A 20,926-nucleotide genomic window follows, 5' to 3' on the forward strand; every position below is an offset into this window, starting at 1 on the left:
CCTGTTCTAGACTCGGATCAGAATTAAAGTAAAATGGGTTTTACCATTTTTACCACCATCTGAAAGCAGAACAATTTTATAATGTAGTGTGGCTTGAATGCACATTCAAACTGAAATGAAGAATTGAGGTAACCAATTGGAGCTTTTAAGGAGCAAAACCTATTGTTGCTTTATATTATTTGGAGTCATCTCATTCTTCCACTTCACTTTGTATTTGTATGTAGAACTAAGGAATGAATAGAAACAATGCAAACTCATTTTCTAAGCATTTTATACTTAACCTCAGTAGTTTTGATTACATGACTTAAGGATGACAACCTTGTCAAGGGCTCCCATATTTTACCATTAAATTTTTTTTTTCACGAATAAATTACAAGCTTTTTCAGTACTTGAGTTGTCTCAACAGTTGAAAACACCACTTAACGGACTCTGCTCAAACCAGTTAGCAGTGGGAGTTCCCAGATTCAGTGTTGAGCCCTTGCATCCCCACGCCTGTCTTGGTTCTTTTTATTCCTTTATATCCATTCCTCTGGCGGGCTGTGAAAAGGTCTTTTGAAAAATGCAAAGCATTACACCAATAAACTGCAGGATTCCCGGCACCAATTCGCATCTGAAGTCTTCCGGGGAGGGCTGGGGGTTGGGCTACCGGAGGCGAGGCTCTGAAGGCTTCGCGGCGCTGTGGTTTGTTGCAACACGGAATCACTCGACCTCTTTAAAAAGCAACCAACATAAAGGAGTAAGTGAGAATGGACGGGCAGGAGATTCGGAGAGGAAGCCATTTGAAAGCAAGTAAGTTACATGGCAGATAAAGGGCAGGAAAGCAGTCTGTGCGAAATCATTCCGTGGTTGCCTACGAGTACACCTGTCAAGTCCTCATGAACACGAGCCTTACCCACCGTCGAAAAGAGAAACACGAGCAGGACAAGAGGAAGAGGAGTAAACACACACACACACACACACTGCTGCCCATCAGGCAGTTGGCTCTTGGGGACGAAAGGCCTGGCTGGCACTGGAGAGGACGTCTATGGCTGCGACCTCAGCCCCTGTGCGGACACTAGGTACTTGAAATCCTCGTTCAGCGCTTGGGAAGCAAATCGACAGAAGAAAACGGAGAGGCAACCTGCCGCTTTCCCCTTCCTGCCCAACACACCGCCCCCACACGTTGGATGAGGCTTTCCCGACTGAGCGCTTCGAGGGAGTGCCGAAGACCTCCCCGACCCGCCCCTATCGCTTTCAGCCCTGCCCCCTCAACTTCCGGCCTCCGCGAAGAACACTACGTTTAAATGCCTGGCCGGAAGTTACCCCCGAGGCTTCCGGGAGGCCCTTTAAAAGCGGCGCGTGCGCGGGGCGGGGCCCGGTCAGCCCTCTCCCCTTTCCCCAAAATCCGCGCGGTGTCGCGAGACTTTCTCTTTCCAAAACTTCCGGCGCTGGTCGGCCTCGGAGGTCGCGGATTAGCGATGCGGTCCCGGCTTCTGTTGAGCGCTGCTCGATGTCTTTGGGCCCGCCGGGCTGCATGCCCGGCCCGCCGGCACCGAAGCTGCGGCGGCGCGCTGCTCGAGGAGCTGTTCGCCCGCGGCGGGCCCTTGCGGACCTTCCTCGAGCGCCAGGCAGGGGCTGAAGCCCAGCTGCAGGCCAGGGGGCCTGAGCTGGTGGCGGTGGCCAGACTGCTGAGCGAGAAGGAGCAGGAGCTGCGGGAGACCGAGCACTTGCTGCATGGTAAGGGCCGGGCGCGGGGGACCGGGATTCTAAGCAGAGTCTTCGTTTGCCTTTTCCGCTGAGCCGGTGGTCAGATGTCTGCGCTCTCCCCGAGTTTGAAGCTCTTTACTCCCATTGCAGCCCATTTTGGTTTGAATCAGAGATCAAGGCATCATGTGCGTTCTGATCTCCTCCTCTCCTGTTTGAGCCCTCGTGCTCCCGTGACAGTGCCCCGCCCCCTTTTACAGAACTTATGTTGACGTTTATTGGCTGTGTACTCTCACAGAAGATCCTGAGCTCGCCAGACAAATAAGGCAGCTTCCCTATTGTCGACTCCAGAGTAGTGTTTCTCAAAGTGTGGTAAGAGGACCACCTGCAACAGTGTCAGGAGAGGGGCGTGCTAACACTATGACTCAGAATCTGAGACCTAGAAAAAGGCGTTTTTGACAAGTTTCCCAAGTGATTAGTGTGCATTCTAATTTATATGGGGTCTAAGTTTCTACATTTCCACAAGCTCTCAGAGATGCCGAGCTGCTAGTCCATGGCCCACAGTTTGGGTAGCAAGGCCCCAGAAAAAGTCAGTCTATTCGGGGAGAGAGAATTTATTATAATAGAGCTGAAAAGTGAGAACAGGTATCTGAATAAAGACCCAGGACAGGGAGGAGAACTTGTTGGGAAGGCCTTGTGCAGGGATAAAGGCCAGCCTTAGAGGATACATTTATAGTGTAACCTTTACTGAACCTTCACCATACTCCAGGCCTTGCTTAGCTTGCTTTATGTATTGTCATCCAGTTCACATAACAAACTATGAGGTAGGTACTGTTAGCCTCATGCAACAGAAAAGGAACCTGAGGCCTAGAGGGAAAATAACTGGGCTCAGGTTACACAGCTTTTAAAGAATGGAGTTTGAATTGGACTGACTCCAAATCTCATGCTCTTAATCCCTGTACTCTGGTACCCAAGGGAGAGAAGAGGTTATCCAGAGTGGCAAGATGGAACATTTTATAAGGGGAGGGGTGTCAAATACTCATCTAAAAAGGTTTATTTTATCCTCTGGGCCGAAGGGATCCAGCAGAAGCTTTTAGAATGAGGAGTGGATTATAAAAATAGCTTCGTTGCTTAGGAAGCTTGATCTGTGGTAGTTTAGAACTAGTCAACCTGGAATGAGATTGAAAATGCCATGGAAAACAGTTAGAAGGTTAATGCAGTAATCTAGGTGAGAGTTAAGGAGAGTGTAAATTAAATAACTTAAGAGAAAAGGCAGATACCCAGAGTGCAAAAAAAAGATTAATTAAGGGTATTGGGAAAAATATCTTTTGGGGAAAAATTAAACTGGTTTCCTAGGTTAAGCTGAGCTTAAACTCCAAGTGGATTTAAGGGTTAAATATTTTAAAAATCAGACTATACAGAAGTAAACAGAATGTTAGAAAATTGTTGCTGGCAGAATGCATCTCAGCTTACAAACAATTATCATTCAGAGCTTTGCATGACAAAAAACCTGGATTTGTTCCTAAAGACTACGGGAAATTAGCACATATTTTTAAGCAGAGAAGTGACATCTTTTTAAAGCAAGATTAATATTGGCGTCAGTGTTGAGGATGAACTGGAGTATTCTCCAGGCACCCTGGAAGCTGAAAAGCCAATGAGGAGGCTATTGAAACAGACCTTGTGGGAATGGGCCTGACTCTCAAGACTTTCTGAGTAACAACAGTCAGGATTTGGTGGCTTATGGCCTGAGAAGGGTGAAAGAGATACAGAATTCTAAGAAAAGTCTTAGGCTTCTGGCTTCAGAGCATGAGTGGTACTGTTAATTAAGATGAGGATAGAAAAGATGGATCAAGTTTAGGAAAAAGATGAGTTTTGTACTGAACAGACATAGCAGGCTAGAAGTACCTACAAGGACATTCAGATGAGGATGTTCAGATAAAGATACTGATCTAGGGGGAAAAAACTACCGGCGTAAGAAAAGAATTGAGCCAGAAAAATCATAGGAGAATTCATGTCAACATATAGTTGATAAAGTAAACTTTGGAAGTAGATTCAAATACTCAGGAAGAATTTGTAGAGATAGAAACAAGATACTAACAAAGCCAGAAATACACAGTATGAGGCAGAGGAGGAAGCTATAAAAGATCCAGAAAGAACAGGCAGAGCTTCCAGACCTTGAACAAGATAAATGAAGCTGTCAAAACCAGTGAAAGAAAATTTCAAGTAAGGGATTGTTGATCCCTGACTTAGAAAGGGCTCACTTTTCAGCTCCCAATGAGATAGTCTTTACTTTTGGCAGTTTTGTCAGAGGTGATTTTAATAAAAATGGTATTATTAATATAATTATGGAATCCAGTGTAACAACTTGAGAAGTAAATGAGAATTAACAAAAGAGAAATAATAAACATGGCATTTAATCTCCCGGAGTTTGGATGGGAAAAGGGAGGGTGACAGTAAGTCAATAAGTGGTTTGAAAGGTTGAAGAGAAAAGGACCCTTTTACCATGGTGAAAACAGAAATATCTTTTAGGCAGAGAAGAAAGAAAAGGCAGGCATGTGGTAAATGCCCAGTAAACACATGTTAATTAGTAATATTGAAGGAGAAATTAAAGAACAAGTGTATTTCTGTTGCCTAGGAATAACTCCTCAGTCGGAATCCTCTAGAGCTTCCTGTCCAGTACAGTAGCCATGAGCTACATGTGGCTAATGAGCACCTGTAATGTGGCTTGTCTGAATTGAGATGTGCTGCAAGTGTAAAACACCTTTCAGATTTCAAAGACATACAAAAATTTAATATTTTTTGATTACACATTGAAATGATATTGGGGTATACTGGGTTAAATAAAATATAGTATTAAAATTAAATTACTGCTAGATTTCAGTTCCAATCTCGTTAGCTTTCAGAACACTGCATTTCAGAACTGAAAGGCATCTCGGATCATCCAGCTCAGATCTTTCATTTCACTCTTGTGATAACTGAGACTCAGAGAAGTTGGGTGTGTTGCTGTAAGAGAATCTTAGTGACTGAGATACAGCTAGAATTCATTTTTCCTTTTCCTAATTCAACACATTTTCCATTTCACCAAATTTCTTCCATACCAAATTCTTGCCACAATAATTTGCTGCCTTTCCACCAACACTTCCTTTACTTGCTAATCTCAATTTTGCTGCTGTCGTTCTCCTTCCTTGAGTTAAATTCCTTCATTCCTCTTTCTGTCCATCCCAAAAATAAACACACAAAAATCCTTCAGTGTGCTATTTAATCACATAGTGTTTTAGGCTGTTATTCCTTGTGAGTTTTTCTCCCCTAGAAAAAAACAAAGAAACTAAAATTATCTAAAATCCTGCCTTGAGGGTAGGTCTTACATATTGTTATCCCCAGTTCCTAGCATAGTTGGTTCTTAATAAATGAATAAATGTACAACTTGATACGTTGTAAAGTTTGATCTTTCAACCAGAGAGAACAATTTCTAATAGCTAAAAAAATTTCCCCTTCTCTCCTTTCTGTAGGCTGCATGTTGTCCATAGGATAGAGGAATGAGGAAGAATAATTTGTAAGGTAAAAATGAAAACTCAAAGATGAAGTAAGAATTAGGTGAAGTCTGAGACCAGTACTTTGTAAACATTAGGCAGAGTTTAAATGTTTGGGTGGATACTTATTTTATAGTATGAAAATTTACTAATAAGAGAATAAATAACTTTCTATTTTTTAATTCAGTTTAACTCGTGGAACCTTCTGACTAGCTCCCTGCATTCACTGTTATTGTACAGTCTAAGTTGGAAAACTAAAAGCTTATTTTTTCATATGAATATTTCATGGAGGTAGAATTATAGAAAAATTTAATAGTTTATACTTTTCCATAGATACTCTTTTTTATTTTTAAATTTACTTATACTTTCTTCTGTCATCAGGAAAACAGTTTTGTTTTTTTAAAGCTACTTGCTTATGAAAACTAATGCATAAAATGCTACTTTCAATTAATGGCACTTATTAAAAGGACAAGAAAGACATTTTATTTTTCTCTTCAGCTACAATAACAAAACAATTGACCTTGAATTCTGTTGGCAGTTTAACACTAATTAAGGAAAACAATCTACTACCTTTTTTTCTTAGATGAAAATGAAGACTTAAGGAAACTTGCAGAGAATGAAATAACTTTGTGTCAAAAAGAAATAACTCAGTTGAAGCATCAGGTATGGTATTTGTGCAAAGAATAAACATTTGTGCTCTTTTAAGTTTATAAAAACAACTCAAGAACTAACCAGCTTGTTAGTATTTAGAATTATAAACTGTTAAAGCAAGAAAAGCATACTCCACGTGGTCCTATTTTTATCGTAATAAAAGGATTGTAGAGTTCTGAAAAAAAGATGAATGTCACATTAATAAGATTTTCTGGAAAGGCAATAAAATAGTGGTATTATATTTGCCCCTTTTGGTTTTTTAAGAGAGGTGAGGGTGGGTGTAGATGATGAGAAGAGGTCATGGAATGATGGTAGGCTGTGAGCTCCCTGGGAGCAGGAATATTTCTTTATCCTTGTGTCTCCGGCACTAGTAGAATGCCAGACACAGCTGGCTCTTGGGACTTTTAGGACTGAATTATTTTGCTTTGGTTTTATATCTAGGAGAACTGCAGGAGAACACATAGGAATTAGATGAGAAGGACATGTATTAAAGGTTTCTGTCCATTAGCTAGTAATAGACAAACAGATGTAAATTGTATCATTTGTTAGTTCAAGATTTGAATGATTATGTTGCATTGGCATAGGCTAGAGATGGAAAAGCAGTAGCAACTGTAGGTCCTGACCAACAAAAAAGTGTGATACTTCAGAATTCAGGGAGATTTGGGTTCAAATTCTACCTCTTAACACTTTCTAGCTGTTTGATACGGGGCAACTAGATTACTCAACTAAACAAACTTAGTTTTCACATCTTAAGGTAAGCTGTTAATAGTACCTACCCAAGATTGTTTTAAGAATTAAAGTATGTACAGTGTTTAGCAGGATGCCTGTCATATCTTAAAGAACCAATAAATATTGGTAGCTTTTCTTGTTTAATTCACCTAATCTAAGAAGCTTTTATTCTATAACCCCTTAATTAGTACATACTGAAGTGTGAAACATTGTAATGGAAGGAAGACTTATCTACGCACAAGGATTTGAGTCCTTATGTCTGCTCTGCCAATAACCAACACTTTCCCTAAGTCAGTTAACCTCTGCTGACCTCATTTTCCTTCATATGTGAAATGAGGGAATTGGATTCCATCATCTCAAATGGCCTTTCCAGTTCCAAAATTGGAAGTATCTCTTCCATATTTGAAGAAGCTTAAAAAAAAATACCAATGTAATTTGAGTGCTTTTTCCCCTGCCATACTAGGCTGTAAATTTCAAAAGGATAGAGTTAGAATCTTCTTTTGCATTCTACACACAACAGAATGTCTTTCTCACAGCAAGCACTTAATTATTAACTGAATAGAGAACCGATTTAAAGTCTATATGAACACCAAAAAGAAATAAAAACAAACCTGTAAATTTTAGCTGGACCGTATAGCATTTGTAATATAATGGTAACATTAATATTTTTTAGAAGTTATGCACTATACAGTTCTAATTGGCAAGATAGTTGAATAGTAATCAACAATATTAAATTATTTGCTTAGAGAAACTTCAAATGTTTAAAATTCTGCATCTAATCATTTAGCTTTTTTTTTAAGTTTTAAATAATTCTTAATTATAGGATGGGCAATGTTTTTGTATTTACAGATTATCTTACTTTTGGTTCCCTCAGAAGAAACCAATGAAAATGATTTGATCCTGGAGGTAACTGCAGGAGTTGGTGGTCAGGAGGCAATGTTGTTTACTTCAGAGATATTTGATATGTATCAGCAATATGCTGCATTTAAAAGATGGCATTTTGAAACCCTGGAATATTTTCCAAGTGAAATAGGTCAGTAAACTGTTTAATTTGTTTCGGGAGAAGGGTAGATTTATCTACATGTGTCGTAGGAAAAAGGGTTGGAAAGACCACGACTAGGTTTTAGAATTTATTTGTAAGGATGCTTAAGTAATTTTATGCTCATTCATGTCCTTAATTATTTTGAGTGCAAATACATCAATTTTGAAATAGCCTATAAAATATGTCAGGCACTACTAACCATTGAATGACAAATGGTCTTTTAAAAGTGGTCTTTTAGACGTATTATTGAATCAGTTCATTATCACCATAAATACTTTGTTTAATAATTATAAACCGGGGGCCAGTCCTGTGGCCAAGTGGTTAAGTTCCAGAGCTCTGCCTTTGGTGGCCCAGGGTTTCACCGGTTCAGATCCTGGGCGCCGACATGGCACCGCTCGTCAGGCCACGTTGAGGCGGCGTCCCACATGCCACAACTAGAAGGACCCACAACTAAAACTATACAACTGTGTACTGGGGGGACTGGGGGAGAAAAAGCAGGGGGAAAAAAAAAGGAAGATTGACAACAGTTGTTAGCTCAGGTGCCAATCTTTAAAAAAATACTAATAATTATAAACAAGATATTAAGTATTAGAACACTGAATATCATAGACTTAATAAAGTTTTTCAGTATGTTTTACAATCTATATGCTTATATTCTTTTGTAGCTCTTTTAAATATATTTCAAGATGATAGAAGTGATGGTCAGGTGTTTATAAATGGCAAGAATAATAAAAGAATTCTGTTTCCCAATATTTTCAAGGTGGCCTTAGACATGCGTCGGCCAGCATTGGGGGGTCAGAAGCCTATAAGCACATGAAATTTGAAGGAGGTGTACACAGAGTACAGAGAGTGCCAAAGACAGAGAAGCAAGGCCGCATCCACACCAGCACCATGACAGTAGCCATATTACCCCAACCTACTGAGGTGAGGCTGTCCCCTCTCCTTGGAATCCTTGGCCTAGCACAGTGCCTTGTCCCAGAGTAACACTCACTTCACTGAACTGAGTGTCTTCTTTTTTATCATTTGGCCTTCATCACATATTTTGAGTTGCTTTTAAGAATCTATTATAATCTCAGTCCAAAAGGTATGATTTTACAATAGATGGTAAGAATTAAGGATGTATAAATGATCTCATCTGGCATTGTCTATTTATTAATTTTTCTCCACCACTAAGCTTAAAGTAATTATTTTGAGTTACTTCCTGTGAGTGGTTCCCAGAGTATTAATAGCAAGCAAGAATCCTGTTTTAACAACAATCCTACCTAACAGAATTGCTACTTCATAACATAATCACGTTGAAATGGAACTATATTGTTGATAATGAATATACTTTATTCCCACAAAGCAAATTCTCAGCCTATATAATATTCATAAAATAACTTAGTTGAGTAGTTCTGTTTTGTTTACATCCCTTCTGCTGAAAAGTGTTAGGAAATATGTGATTTGTTTTTCAGGATGAAATATAAATGATGTGAGAAGGAAGTTTAATTGAGAGTTTCTGTTTATCAACACGCAGGGAAGCGCTCTTTGACTCTCTAACAGAGTTAATGGAGTTCCCTTTTTTTGTGTGTGTTTTTTCAGTGAGGAAGATTGGCTGTGAGCTAACATCTATTGCCAACCTTCCTCTTTTTGCTTCAGGAAGATTGTTGCCGAGCTAACATGTGTGCCAGTCTTCCTCTACTTTGTATGTGGGATGCCACTACAGCATGGCTTGATGAGCAGTGTGTAGGTCCACCCACGATCTGAACCCATGAACCCTGGATCACTGAAGCGAAGCATGCGAACTTAACCACTATGCCACCAGACCTGCCCCTGGAGTTTCTTTCTTTACATCTAATTATTGTGTGAAACCTAGATGAGGAACAGAACAGTTAAGGGAGAGAGTAAAGTAGAATAAATGGCAGGAGCCATGCCTAGATACTAGTCACCTTGGTTTAAGCATCTTGGAGATGGAAGGAGTTTTCAGGAAGAGATGGAGACTGAGGTCCATGTATCATCTCATTTAATTCTTTTAGCAACTGTAAAAAGGAGCCATATAGGGAGACATGGAGGGCCTGTGAATGGTAGGATTCCTACTGGCCAGGGCTGTGGACATGTCACAGAGTGGTCCATAGTTCACGAGACAGAGCTTTTCAGATTTAGTGCTTTTGATGGTGACTCCCAGGACAGAGCATTATCCTGATGTCAGATCCCAGTGTATTTATGAACTTAGTCTTTACTCTTGACTTCATGGCTTTACCATTTCCATTTGTTTTCCCTCTGCCTCCAGATATGTTTATGTCTTCCTTTATTTAAAATTAAAATAAGCCCTTCTGATAGTTCTTAAGGTAGCATTTCTTCTTCTGCTAAAGTCTTTTTTAACTCAGAAATATTCCACAAAATCTTATTTTAGCTCTTAGATTCACATTTCCAATAGCTAAGTTCCGTTCATGTAGCAAGAAGAGAGTAATTTACAGACAAGTCCAGTTTTGGAGGATTAGGGAGGGTTTGTTTTTGATTTGTATTATATTTTGATCTTCTACTCTTCCAAAAAGAAAAGTTTAAAAAATTGTACGCTGGGGTCAGCCTGGTTGTGTATTGGTTAAGTTCGCACGCTTTGCTTCAGCAACCTGGGGTTCACAGGTTTGGATCCCAGGCACAGACCTACACACCAGTCATCAAACCATGCTGTGGTGGCATCCCACGTATAAATTAGAGGAAGACTGACACAGATGTTAGCTCAGGGACAATCTTCCTCGAGCAGAAAGAGGAAGATTGGCAACAGGTGTTAGCTCAGGGACAATCTTTGTCACCAAACAAAAAAAGAAAAAATGGTATGCTTCCAACTATTTTCTATTCTTAAAATTAAACCTTGTGAATCTTATATAAATTCTACACCTGACATGTATTTATAAACGGATAGTTCTTCCCTTTGAAGAGTTCATACATGTAATATTTTTAAATCCTAACTTTTCCTCTTATATATAGATTAATCTGGTAATTAATCCTAAAGATTTGAGAATCGATACTAAGCGAGCCAGTGGAGCTGGGGGGCAGCACGTAAATACCACGGACAGTGCTGTCCGGATAGTTCATCTTCCAACAGGTATGCACTTATTTCTCCAACATAAAACATTGAAGAAAGAAATCAAATGCTGAATGACTTGTCTAATTTTCTACTGAAATAGATCCTCAATTACCAGAAGAATACGTACTATTAAGGATTGTTGTTAAATACTTGATTTAAAATTCTTAGCTGAAACCCTGCAGGATAACTGGAAAGCCAGGAAGACAGAGGGGTCCAAGCCCAGGGAATTTCCGTATTAGTGACTATGAAGAGAAGGTGTGGATAGTCCTTCCAGGTAGCTTTCTGAAGTTTATACTTACTAAATATCTCTATTAAAAAAAATCCTCACAGTGAAGTCATTTACATGGGTTCTTCATTAATCAGAAAATGCTCTAAATCACTAGTTCTCAGTCTTTTTTGAAGGGAGGAGGACATGGACTCCTTTCAGAAAGTGAAAGCTTGGACCCACTACCCAGAAACATACTTAGATGCAAAGTTTTGCAGATAATTTCAGGGGCTTCTTTCCAGTAAGTCCCTGCAGATCTCCGGGGGTTCTGATTCTAGATAGGGCAATGAAGCTATGTCTAAATACTTCTTAAGCCTTCAGTATACTATTAGGTAGAACTAAATGCGTTTTATAAGTATTACTGCAGTGATTTACGGGTGATAAAGAGCATATGGAAGCAAATCTCAGTTATCTAGGAAAAAAACAAGAATCTCTTACCACGACCTATCTCAAATAGGCCTAATTCCTATCAGTCAGTAATGGTTGATGGGAGGGAGTGATAAGTTTTGTTGTGGTTTTTTAATATGAGGAAATCTTCATGTTAAACTTTAAGATAATGTGTTACATAATATTACGTTAACAGGAATAGAAAAAAATGGATAGAAATCCTCAAAAATATTAATAGAGTGATTATCTCTGGTAATAGGATTAACCTTTTTTATATTTTCATTTCTATTAGTAGTCATTTAAAAAAAAGATGGTGGCTGGCTGAGGGTATAAGGAAACAATCCATATTAAAGGATTAATGCTTATTGTTTAGTATGTATGCCTTCAATATGGAAATACTTTGCACTATAGCTCAAACTGAAATTTTCAGTTTTCTGGTAACTCTATAAAAGTTATTTGTTAAGTTTATAGTCTTCCTTTTATATTAGAGTCCTGTTTTTTCTCCTCATAAAGGAAGAAGAAAAAGGATGAGAAGGAAAATTCCTTGATAATAAATGAAGAAGATTTTTCTATTAAAACTCTTTAATTCTCCTAACACTATTCAGGTGTTGTTTCCGAATGCCAACAAGAGAGATCTCAACTGAAAAATAGAGAAATGGCTATGAAAAAGTTACGTGCAAAACTATACAGCATGCATGTAGAAGAAGAAACAAGTAAAAGATACAATGCTAGAAAAGTTCAGGTAAAACTGAATTTTAAAAATGCTTCTAAAGGATAAAAATATTTTTAGATAACCCAGTTTTTATAGGTTATAATTGTTTTAATATATTTGTCAAAATAAGAAAACAACTCACATAGCTCAACCGAGGGCTATACATGTTTTATGGTAATCTTATACTCTGCCTATTTTCTATATCAAGGCCTTTTTTCTCAGACTTAGTCAGTTACTAAAAAAAGATATACAGAGTCCCCATTGATTTTGAATCCTTTGAAAGTTATGGAAGAAAGTTGGAAGGCAGCTTGAACTTAAAACTTTCTTCCTGTTTGGTATTTAACTTTCTAACTACAGAGCCCTTATATTAATTCTTTATTATGGGAAATTCATCACTGTGTCACCACTGAAGATGACCAGATTAATTCATAGAGATTATATATATTTAGCTACCATTTGAATATCAACCATGTGATAGGCTGTATGTATACATCATCACTGTGTAGTAGGTATTGTCTATATTTATAGATGGGGAAACTAGAATTTAGAGTTGAAATAAATCACCTGAAGTCATGAAGCAATTGATATGGCAGTGAGAGGATTCAAATACTTATCTATCTGACCTTAAGCCCATATTCTTTTTTCTCTGTCCTGTTCCCAAGTTATTTGAGGATTCAGTGTTTAAAACTTGGTTCTTACATTGTGTTTCAAATTATAAGTCAAGAGCTTAATTTCCAGGTAAGTTGAATTTGCAGGTTTAGTTGCCTTGAATCTAACTGTATCTCCTATCTTTTTGTATATATATAGATTGGAACAAAAGGAAGGTCAGAGAAAATAAGAACATATAATTTTCCACAGAACCGGGTCACAGATCACCGAATAAACAAGTCACTTCATGATCTTGAAACTTTTATGCAAGGAGAGTATCTACTGGATGAACTTGTACAGTCATTGAAGGACTATGCTGATTATGAATCTTTAGTAGACATTATTTCCAAGAAAGTTTAATCTGATTTATTAAAAACTTGTATAGCTTATTAAAATTCTATAGTAAATCACATTTTGTGTAAATACCAGTATTCTCTTAAAAAACATGAGTTAATACAGTTGAAAGTAATATGCATACTTTTAAGATAGATAATTTATATACATCTTCTCTCAATGCATTAATAAAAAACATACAATATAATCATGACTCTGGTTGTATATTTTGGACTCTTCCTTACAGGAAGTAGACACAGGAAATTAGTCTTTTGTTGTATGCTGAGTATTTAATGAAGCATCAAAAATTTAGTTTAACTCATAAAAAATGACAAACATAAAACAGAAATATGACAGTAAATACTGTATCAGTCAAGGTCCAATCAGGAGACGGAAACCATACCATTAATTTGAACAGGGATAATTTTCATAGAATAATTTTTAACTGATAATGGGATTACCTATTAGGGGATAAAAGAGAATTTTAATACACTTGGAGGACTGAGACTGAGTACCTAAGAAAAGACCACCCCTGGAAGGGGTTTCCTTTCCTCCAAGATGGAGAGTCAGGCCTATTGGAGAGTGTGTGGCTATGGCCCACTTGATGACAGAAAAGTTCCCTGGGTTGCCCTGGGCCAGAGCTGGTCTGCAGGTGGTAGATCAGGCCTCACAAACAGAGAACCTCACTCTTAAGGACTGGCAAGCAAGAAGCCTAACAAAGCGTCAGCAGAACATGAAGGGTAAGCATCAGCAGGTGTCTGCATCAGTCAGAGTTCTCCAGAGACACAGAACCAATAGGATATGTGAGTATGTATGTGTGTGGGTGTGTATACATATACTCATATGAGAAGAGATTTATTGTGAAGAATTGGTTCACGTGTTAAGTAGGCTAGGAAGTCCAAAATCCGCAGTGTGAGCCAACAGGCGGAGAGCCAGAAGACCCAATGCTGCAGTTCCAGTGCAAAAGCAGTCTGCTGGCAAATTCTGTCTTATTCAGGGCAGGCCAGTCTTTCTAGGCCTTCAACTGATCAGATGAGGCTCATTCACATGGAGGGCATTCTGCTTCACTCAGAGTTCACTGATTTAAGTGTTAATCTCGCCCAAAAACACTGACAGAAACACCCAGAGTAATGCTGACAAAATATGTAGGCACCCTGTGGCCCAGCTAACTTGACACTAAAAATTAACCATCACAGTGTCCAAGAGCACCCCTGGCAGCTGTGTCATAGAAGCAATAGGAAAGGAAGCACTTTAGAAACAAGAAGAGAACCCCCTTCCTCCCACATTCCCTCCTCCGTCCACTCCTGACAAAGCTGTGGGTACCAGCTGCCAAAGGAGAAATGTTTACAGGTCCAGCTCCAGCATCACAAAGTAGGGTGATGAAAGGTGAATTTGTTGCTGCAAGGGAATAAATTGGTAACTGACATAAACACCCATACTCATTACCTAGTTTCAATAATTGATAGGTTTTCCTATTTGTTTAGTTGTAGAAGTTACAAATAATTACACTTCACCCTGAAATATTTTATTTTTTGAGGAAGATTAGCCCTTAGCTAGTATCTGCCACCAATCCTCCTCTTTTGCTGAGGAACACTGTCCCTGAGCAAACACCTGTGCCCATCTTCCTCTACTTCATATGTGGGACGCCTGCTACAGCATGTCTTAACAAGTAGTGCGTAGGTCTACACCTGGGATCTGAACCGGCAAATCCCGGGCCACCGAAGTAGAAGGTGCGAACTTAACTGCTGTGCAACTGGGCCAGTCACCACCCTGAAATATTTTAGCTTGCGTTTTAAAAAATAAGGACATTAGGCCTGGCCCCATGGCCAAGTGGGTAAAGTTCTGCATGCTCCACTTTGGTGGCCCGAGTTCACGAGTTCAGAACTACTCCACTCACCAGCCATGCTGTGGCAGTGTCCCACATACAAAAACATTGAGGACAATTAGCACAGATATTAGCTGAGGGCTAACCTTCCTCAAGCAAAAAATGAGGAGGATTGGCCATGGATGTTAGCTCAGGGTGACTCTTCCTCAGCAGAAAAAAAAAAGGCATTATTCTACTTAATCATTTACTATCATCAGACCTAACAAAATTCACAGTATACCCTAAAATTTCTTCAAATACCCAATTCAGATTTCCCCAATTCTCCCCAAAATGTTTTAATTAGCTTCTTCAAACCAGGATCCAAGAAGGGATCACGTGGAAATTGATGGTTATATTGCTTAAGTCTCCCTTCATCTAGAACAGTCCTGCCAACTGCCACCCCTTTTTTCATGACATTGCATTGAACTTTCATTTGAGAAGATCGGGCTATTATGGTGTCATTTAACTTATTCCTCAAGTCACAATATTTCCTACAAAGAGGAAGTTACAACTTAAGACTCAGCTAGTTTTGCATACTGCCTTTTCCTATGACTTAGCATTTCTGTCATTAAAATATACACTTAAATTAGTCAGGTTTGAAGGCCCCGATGCACTGAGATGTATTAGATTCTCTTACAATAACAGGTGAAACAAATTTACCTGTGTGAATTGAGAATTCAGTGTTGAACGTGAGCTTAAAGCTAAGTCGGTATAATCTTTATCAATATTTTTCTTTCCTAAGATTTAAAAGAAGTTGCTCCTTTTTCCATGAGCATCCTGGTTATGAATAGCTCTTTTCTGAGAAAACTGACTCCAGAGAATTGGGGCCTGAAAGGGAAGGAAAGCCAAGGAGTGCTCGAGGCTGCATAGCTGTCAAAGACCTCTTGGTATTGAGAGCAACAGAATGAGGAAGTGTACTTGATAAAGCAATAGCAGACACCCCAGGATTCTCCCATGGTGTGTGTGCTCCCTCACTGCAAGGAGTTGTAATAAATTCAACCTGTTTAACTACAAAAAAAAAATAAAAAAGAAAGAACTATAGGACATGTCAGTTATCCAATAAAGAAGTGAGTAAAGCTGGAAATGTTGGCTCAAGAATATTCTGAAAACATGAGGTAAACTAAGGACTACAATTATGAGAAGAGCTCTACGCAGTAGATAATGAATAAATATTAAATTTGTAGTAGTTACAACAAGGTACGATTTCCAGAGAAACAGTGCTTTCACTATTAACGTTATGTGATTAAAATTTTAAAGAATTAGGGGACATTTAGTTAACTCCCAAAACTGTCACACTTTTCCCATATATGAATTCTTAGGAGTCTATGTCCTACACAAATTCAAAACTATATTACTGTTGGATAATGTGTTTCCTCTTTCATAGGTCAAACTTTATTAGCCAGATTTCCTTTAAAGCCCCAGCTTGTGCTAATTTGCAGAATAATTTTAGATTGATCATTTATTGTCTCACCTTATTGCTTTAAAAGGGAGGTATAGAGCAAACATTCAAGACAGGTTGATAATGAAAGCAAGCCAAAGGTTATCAAACACATCAGAGATTTTTAATTTGAAAAGAATCCCTCTCCCCTGTAATATTCTGCTCATGAAAGGCATTCTGGGAACAGTTGATGAATGCAGCTTTCATTAAGCCATGCAATTCAAAAATACAGCAAGACGTTCATTCCACCATATTCATTGTCTGCATAAGGCCCAATGCAAGCTTGTCTCTCCCACAGTTTTATCAGTGATCTCTTGGGTCTTTCAGTTTCCTTTTTGAATGAAAGGGAATTAAATATTTACAAGTTGTTAAATATTACAGAGTAATATTACTTAACTTCTTTCTCTCTTCTAATAGGTAATAATTTTAAAAGTTGGGTTGAAATTGTGAAGTGTCTCAAATGTTGGATTTCATTCTGTACACAAGGGAGAGCTAAAAGTTTACTTATTCTGCTCCCATCCTCTCCACTTCCTCACTCTCTGCCCCGTGGGAAAAGAAGGTGTGTGCGCTGTATTAGTGAGGGTGGAAAAGAACCTCTGATCAACTGTCAAACTTCTGTCCACTAGAAAATCATAATCATAATACCAAGGTAATTTTAAAAATATAAACTTCAAATACGTATCAGTAGGTGTATTATGAACACACACAGAGTAACTGGCATTGGCTTCTAGGTCACTCACTAATCTAAATTGATGATTCCTAGGTGATCAAATATAATTTTTGGAACTCAGGAAAAGGTGAGGGTAGAGCACCATAATTTCGGCATGAAGCCTACTGGAACCCTAACTCTGACATTTTAAGGGCTTTGGAATTTTGTAGCTGTTGGCACAAACTGCACCTACACATGTACTTATAAACCATGCATCATCACTCCGACCTGTCTTTGCTGATGCTGCCCTCTCTGCCTAGAAAACACACTCGTTTACCTCAGCACACAGATTTCAAGGTCCAACCTAACGGGCACCTCAGCCCCTGGCAGAATTAACTGCTCTTCTTGGGTACTCTTGGGTACTTTACCATTCCTGAACATTTATGCTAGGTAATAAACTCACTGCGTTACTCAAGACTGAGAGCTTAATAAGGAAATGGGAAAGGGGGGAATGAAATAAACATGGATTAGGAGACCTGTCACATCATCTCATTAATGGACAAAACTGTGTTCTCTTCATTCTTGTCTCTTTGAGACCTAACATCATGCTATAATAGGCACTAAACAGACATCTAAAAGGCAGTTATAGCTGAAGTATTTGTCTAGAAATCTGGTATATTGTTCAGAAAGAGCGAAAACTGAAAATTTCAAAATGGCCTACAACACCTCTTAATCAAAACACATGTACCTAGAATGGCAATTTTGAAGATGTACAAACAGATGATCACTATGTGTAAAATGAAACTTGTCCTATTCCTCTATAACCCATTTCTCATTGTGTGATCTCAATTTCTTTAATGGTACTACCATTCTCTCTCTCTCAAACTCAAAATGTGGTCACATTTGATTCTTCCTCCTCACATGCAGTTTATTGCTAAATCCTGCTCTCCTACTAAACACTAATCCTCTCCAATTCCATTATCACTATTCTTGTCCAGAATTACTCCTCTCCCGGACGACTTTAATAGTCCCCTGACTTCTCCCTGCATCCTCTCTATCTGCTAATTCAGGTTACATATATTTAACCACCAGACTCATCTTTCTAAAAAGCAAGACTCTGATCTTGTCACTGCTTTGCTCAATAACCTGTTTCCTATTGCTTCCCAAATAAAACTCCAACTCTTTAAGTTTGCATACAATATGTCCAAATCTGTATCCAGCATCATTTCATATTAGCCCATTTTACACACCACCCCCCTTATATCACATAAAATTCCTCCTGATAAATGCACCTGCATTTTTTTCCCATTTTGTTCCTTATGCTGTGGAAGGGCTCTCTCCTCCCTGTCCCTCAAAAGACATCCTGTACTAGAGTGGTTCTCATCAAAACGCAATTTGGTCCCCCAGGGGATGTTTGGCAATGTTTGGAGACATTTACCAAAACTGGGAGCAGAGAAGCTGGAGGCAAAGGATTGCTAAATACCCTACAATGCACAGGACAGCCCCTACAACAAAGAATTATCTGGCCCAAAACGTCACTATTAGGGAGGTTGAGAAATGCTGTCCTACAGATTATTCCCTATCCTGGCATAAAGTAACTCCTCTGTTGTATAAAAATTCCCACTGTAACTAGATGCATTTGACTCATCCAGTGTTCCCTTACAGCTATATTTTATACTTATCTCCTTCCTCCTGTACCCCATGATGCTTTTATCCAAAGATTACTTACTGAGCATCTGTCATGTCTATCAGGTGGCAGGCCCAGATAGGAAGCACAAGGGCAGGTGCCACGTCCCGATTACCTCCAGATACTTCACGATGTCTTGCACATTGTAGGTCTGCAGTAAGAATTTGCTGAAAGAGTGAGGGCAATTTTCTCTGCACTTCATTTTGCATCTAAAAACTCAACAATTCTGATGGATATTGATTTGTGCTCATGAACTCACTGAACAAGTTAATTGTCAGTTAAGAATAATATTTCATCATAATCAACTAAAGCTCAAACATTTAAAATTAAAAGTAACCTAATAAACTGAAAAAGACTTTGACAAACTATTCCAATGTTAAATAAAACATGCTTGGCTCTTTATATTACCTTATATTATGACAGTAATTTTCATTTTTCCAATAACACATCTTAGCCTTTTCCTGAAAATAAGAAAATAAATAAATAACTGTTGGAAAATACCTTTTAAGCTGTGGTTAAGATCCAAAAGTTATAGTCAAGGTGCTCAACTCTTTTAATGAGGACCCCTCCTCCCCTCATATTTCATATATTTGCGTCTGAAAATAAAAGAGATGAATAGAGATGATCTTTAAGGTCAAATGGGGAAATCATGTGAAAACGTACTATAAACAATCAGGCCTTCAGCAAATATTATCATTCCTCAGTATAACACAGAGGAAAGTACATGGACTTATCCCACAGCCTGGGGACGGAATCTTTGCTTACTAGCTGTGTGGTTCTGTGTGAATTAACTCAACACTTTTAAGCACAAGCATAAAATGAAAATAATGCTGAGGTTATTGTAAGAATTAAAGGCTAACATTTACAAAGTGCCTGGTAGATAAAAAGCTAGTAGAGTTTTAATATTCACTCAACAAATCACTCCCTTGCTAAAATCCCTCCAACAGCTATCCATTGCAATCAGAAGGAACTCTAAACTCTATATGTAAACCTACAAAGTCCTACAGGATCTGGCTTCTACCTCTCCGACCTCACCTCCTACTATTTCCCTTGCTCACTGGGCTCCAGACTTCCTTCTAGCCCTGGGACAAGCTAGGGCTAGAGCTTCCCTCTGCCTATGATGAAGATCTTTGCATTGCTAACAACATTCAGATCTTGGTCCAAAGCCTCAGAAGCCTTCTTGACCACCCAGTGCCATTAACCTGTGCCCCTACTGCCCATTCTCTACCCCACCACACTGTTTTGTATTCCTCTTTCATTTACTGAAATTGTTAACTGCCAGTTTCTTTCCTATTAGTATGTAAACTCCCTGGAGGACGGGACATATGTCTTTTCAACCCTGTATCTCCAGGACCTAGCACCAGGGTCAGGCCTAGGGTAAGGCGAGTGAGACACATGACTCAAGTACAAAATTTACGGGGATGCCCAAAATGTCAATCAAGAAATATGCAACATTCTAAAAACTAAAAATTAATGCAAAGAACCACGAATTATCAAAATTTTATATAAAGGCAGGATCCAGTTACCATGTGCACGACTCATCCTAATCCCAGCCCTGCCTCCCACAGGACGTGACACCAATGTAACTGAGCGCTTAGTATAAGGCAAGTATTAACTCTCCCCGAGGATGCAGAAAAGCAAAAGACAGGGAAAACTGCAAAAGACGGAGATTCAGTTTTTTTCGATCTTACATTCTGGGGCTTCACTGAGCTGTGGTCAAAAGCTGAGTCCAGAGAACGCAGTCACCTCTTAAGTGCACAAGGAGTGAAAAGATCAGCATCACTAATAATTCGGCACAATTTGTCACCGGAGACTTAATACGTCACCCATTCCTGCCATCACTACAAAATCATTCCCTCGGCCCGGGGCCTCCAGCCCTCACAGGTGGGGACCGCAACACCCCCGGCAGTGCATCCTATAAATGTATTTACTTATTTTGGAGCAGCACTACCGTGTCTGGCGCTTGGCCCTTGAAGGAAAGAAAAAAAAAAATCCAGAAGAGAGTAGACACAAATTTAATTAAGCTTAACGTGCGTACAAAGCAATGGTGGCTGCAGAACTGTGGTTGAAAATACAAATCAACACACTTCCAAAGAGAAGCGACTCTGCCCTACCCTCCCTCCCGCCCACAGGGACCAGGGAGACGCGGCTTCTGGCTCCCGCCACGTCAGCGGCGGGCCAGGGGCGCGCGCCGGGAGCGACCCGCTCCTCCCCTCCCCTCGAGAGAAACGAGGGGGAGCC

General features: G+C 39.2%; 1 protein-coding gene and 1 long non-coding RNA gene across 3 annotated transcripts; one reads left to right on the forward strand and one right to left on the reverse strand.

Annotated features, from left to right (window-relative positions):
- The first annotated feature begins 701 nt into the window (after nt 1–701).
- MTRF1L (mitochondrial translation release factor 1 like) lies at nt 702–13,262 on the forward strand. Of its 2 annotated transcripts, XM_046669888.1 has the most exons (7): nt 702–1,716; nt 5,797–5,876; nt 7,443–7,626; nt 8,396–8,559; nt 10,603–10,720; nt 11,960–12,096; nt 12,874–13,262. In XM_046669888.1, exons 1-7 carry the CDS (start codon nt 1,284–1,286, stop codon nt 13,072–13,074), a joined length of 1,317 nt encoding a protein of 438 aa, XP_046525844.1. In that variant the 5' UTR covers nt 702–1,283; the 3' UTR covers nt 13,075–13,262. The 2 variants fall into 2 exon arrangements, with proteins under 2 accessions (XP_046525844.1, XP_046525845.1); XM_046669889.1 differs by lacking the exon at nt 12,874–13,262 and having other exon boundaries at nt 11,868–12,090.
- On the reverse strand, nt 4,453–19,320 carry LOC124243850 (uncharacterized). Its single transcript, XR_006889793.1, has 2 exons — nt 19,187–19,320; nt 4,453–4,989 (listed from the first exon to the last, which is right to left on the reverse strand). It is a non-coding gene; the product is annotated as an uncharacterized LOC124243850 (long non-coding RNA).
- Nucleotides 19,321–20,926: the final 1,606 nt, after the last annotated feature.

This window comes from Equus quagga, chromosome 8, assembly GCF_021613505.1.
Source record: "Equus quagga isolate Etosha38 chromosome 8, UCLA_HA_Equagga_1.0, whole genome shotgun sequence".
NCBI classification, from domain to species: domain Eukaryota; kingdom Metazoa; phylum Chordata; class Mammalia; order Perissodactyla; family Equidae; genus Equus; species Equus quagga.

Bases quoted from the DNA above. Each gene is read 5' to 3' on its own strand.
- MTRF1L (XM_046669888.1), top strand. From the start codon at position 1,284: ATGCCTGGCCGGAAGTTACCCCCGAGGCTTCCGGGAGGCCCTTTAAAA. The intron at 1,717-5,796 runs GTAAGGGCCGGG...TTTTTTTCTTAG, and splicing joins GACCGAGCACTTGCTGCATG to ATGAAAATGAAGACTTAAGG. The intron at 10,721-11,959 runs GTATGCACTTAT...AACACTATTCAG, and splicing joins GATAGTTCATCTTCCAACAG to GTGTTGTTTCCGAATGCCAA.